Source organism: Carassius auratus, chromosome 23, assembly GCF_003368295.1.
Source record: "Carassius auratus strain Wakin chromosome 23, ASM336829v1, whole genome shotgun sequence".
NCBI lineage: Eukaryota > Metazoa > Chordata > Actinopteri > Cypriniformes > Cyprinidae > Carassius > Carassius auratus.
In genome coordinates, this window is record NC_039265.1 from 3,681,894 (window position 1) to 3,685,096 (window position 3,203).

Genomic DNA, 3,203 nt, shown 5'->3' on the forward strand with positions numbered 1-3,203 from the left:
GCGAATTATGGGGGGAGATCTTACACAGCTAAAAGCTTTAAGATACTTAAGGAGGTTATGTCAAAACAAACCACTGGGGGACATAATCGTTGTAACGGGGTTGTTTCAGCAGGGTAATAAACACGAACCACTGGCTGATCAATCGATTTATTACAGATTTAGAAACCAAATTTTGACAGAAAACTTGATTATTTCTTTTAAAATTGTAAGAGGGCGCCAAAAAACAGTTGTTGCTCAAGATTAACTCCTTCTTTAAACTGCTTTAAAAGCTGACCTCGTTGAAAGCATGTACAGCTACTAATTCGGATTCCGCGTGTCCTACAGGTTGCATGGATGATTTCTAAGACATTAATCTCTCCGGTGGTGAACTATTAATTCATATGCTCCCTCATGCGCGTAATGAAATGAATGCAATATTTTCATTTTAGGTTGCACTTGACGCCGATGCGCGTTATCCCACAGTCCTCCCATAATCGGTGGGCATCGGTGACGCGCGTCTGGGGTTCATGTTTATGTCTGTCAGGTTTCCGATTGGGCGCCGTGTGGATGTGTGATGAGCATCCGCGCACCGTGGGCGGGAACAGTCATGTTTATATACCACAGTACGCTTGCCGCGGGCGGGAGGAGCGGATCGAGTGCGAGAGGACGCGCGGCGCGGAGCTTGTGGAGGAGGCGCGGCTTCCACTGCCCCTCCGCCGAAACAGCTGTATGGACGACCACCTCAGCCTCCTCCACTCGCCACCGCCTTCCTCGAGCAAGCACCGGGGCAACAACCTCGTGAACCACGGCTACACCGAAGACATCATGACAATTGTTGCATGCGACAACATGCTGGAGGAGTCGGCGGCGCTGCCCGGGCACCACTCTCAGGAGCGCTACGAGCCAGACCACGAGTGCTGCGAGAGAGTTGTCATCAATATCTCAGGCTTGCGCTTCGAGACGCAGCTCAAAACCCTGTCCCAGTTCCCCGAGACTTTACTTGGCGACCCCAAGAAGAGAATGCGCTACTTTGACCCCCTCAGAAACGAGTATTTCTTTGACAGGAATCGGCCGAGCTTCGATGCCATCTTGTATTATTACCAGTCTGGGGGGCGCATACGGAGACCCGTGAACGTTCCCATAGACATTTTCTCCGAGGAGATACGCTTCTACGAGCTCGGGGAGGAGGCCATGGAGAAATTTCGAGAAGATGAGGGCTTTATAAAGGATGAGGTGCGTCCGTTGCCCTCTAATGAGTTTCAGCGACAGGTGTGGCTGCTGTTTGAGTACCCGGAGAGCTCGGGTCCGGCCAGGGGCATCGCGATAGTCTCGGTGCTGGTCATTTTGATATCCATCGTCATCTTCTGTCTGGAAACGCTACCCGAGTTCCGGGACGACAGGGACCCGACGACGGTCGCGCCGCTGGCGAACGGAACCCTCCCGTTCTTCACCAGTCCCTTCTCTGACCCGTTCTTCGTGGTGGAGACTCTGTGCATCATCTGGTTCTCCTTTGAGCTGCTCGTGCGTTTCTTCGCGTGCCCCAGCAAAGCAACGTTCTCCAAGAACATCATGAACATTATTGACATCGTGGCCATCATACCCTATTTCATCACTTTGGGGACCGAGCTCGCGGAGAGGCAAGGCAACGGCCAGCAGGCGATGTCCTTGGCCATTCTCCGGGTCATCAGACTGGTGCGCGTGTTTCGGATTTTCAAACTCTCGCGGCACTCCAAAGGGCTCCAGATTCTGGGGCAAACACTCAAAGCCAGCATGCGGGAGCTGGGCTTGCTGATCTTCTTTCTCTTCATCGGGGTCATCTTATTCTCGAGCGCTGTGTACTTCGCCGAGGCGGATGATCCCGACTCGGGCTTCAGCAGCATCCCTGATGCGTTCTGGTGGGCGGTGGTTACCATGACGACCGTGGGGTACGGCGACATGCACCCGGTCACCATAGGCGGCAAAATCGTCGGCTCCCTGTGTGCGATCGCGGGCGTGTTAACCATCGCTTTGCCAGTGCCAGTCATCGTGTCCAACTTCAACTACTTCTACCACCGAGAGACTGAGGGCGAGGAGCAGGCGCAGTACCTCCACGTCGGCAGCTGCCAGCCTCTGTCCTCCTCCGGGGAGCTGAAGAAGACCCGGAGCACGTCCTCGCTCAGCAAGTCGGAGTACATGGTCATCGAGGAGGGAGCCTTCAAGCAGCCCAACTTCCCCGCTGAGAACAACCAGAACTGCGTGAACATTAAAAAGATGTTCACAGACGTGTAGGCTGATGATGGCACGCTGTGGGTTCGTGTCATGACAGTCAAGTGCTGCTGAGTGTGTCGCCCTCCATTTCCACGACGCAGAGGAAATGGTTACGTGTTTAGTCTCATGCAGTGTTTATCACCTGTTTAATTTGAACCATTTTACTGTGAGGAGGAAGCCGCTATCGGGTTTCCATCCGTTTGCTGTCTTTAGGGTACGTTCATTCATATAGGCAATATGTGACATCCGTGTGGCAAGCCGTTTTAACATCTGTTCCTTAAAACTAACTAGTACCTGATATTATTTCACTAGTAATTTTGATTACAATTAAGTAATCCAGCACAGCTTTCAGTTGCTATTTTAACAATTTTCAGATATTTTATTTAATAACAAATGTACTGGTAATTTTTGTCAGGATATTATTCTTTAATTTTTAAAGAAATTGCATTTAATCCTAAAACACAATGCAATACATTGTGAAATGAAAACACAATGCAATGTGTGTGTGTGTTTGTGTGTGTGTGTGTATTTATATATATATACACACACACACACACACACAATAATTCTTTAGTACATTAAAACAATATGTCATGCCATATTTTTACAGTTGGTAATTTCAAGAAACATGTTAAACATTATTTTTTCCAAGTAGAAAATCTTAAATAGTATTTAAAAAAAAAAATGTAAATACACAATTTCCCTCCAAAATAAGTACTTTATTTTTGTGTATTTATAATTATAATAATTATTATTATTATTATCCACAATGCAATAGTGATTATTTCATTGTTACTGGTAACACTTTTTTTTTGTTATTGAATTCTGTTGGGTTATCAACTATTCACTTCCAACTAGTTACATTTTGTTTTTATAATTGTTTTTATTTTTATTTTTTATTGTACTTTATCTATGCATTAGCAATTATCTAATATATACAATGATGTAGTGTAAGACATATTACATAGGCCTACTGA

The 3,203-nt window shown here is 46.8% G+C and overlaps 1 protein-coding gene across 1 annotated transcript in view; it reads left to right on the top strand.

Annotated features, from left to right (window-relative positions):
* LOC113041012 (potassium voltage-gated channel subfamily A member 2-like) overlaps positions 1-2,908 on the top strand; it is a 3,492-nt gene extending 584 nt beyond the window's left edge. The window contains exon 1 of the mRNA XM_026199263.1: positions 1-2,908. This exon is cut by the window's left edge and continues 584 nt beyond it. Within this exon, the coding sequence (XP_026055048.1) occupies positions 409-2,247 (1,839 nt within the window). The 5' untranslated portion in view covers positions 1-408 and the 3' untranslated portion in view covers positions 2,248-2,908.
* The last annotated feature ends 295 nt before the right edge of the window (positions 2,909-3,203 follow it).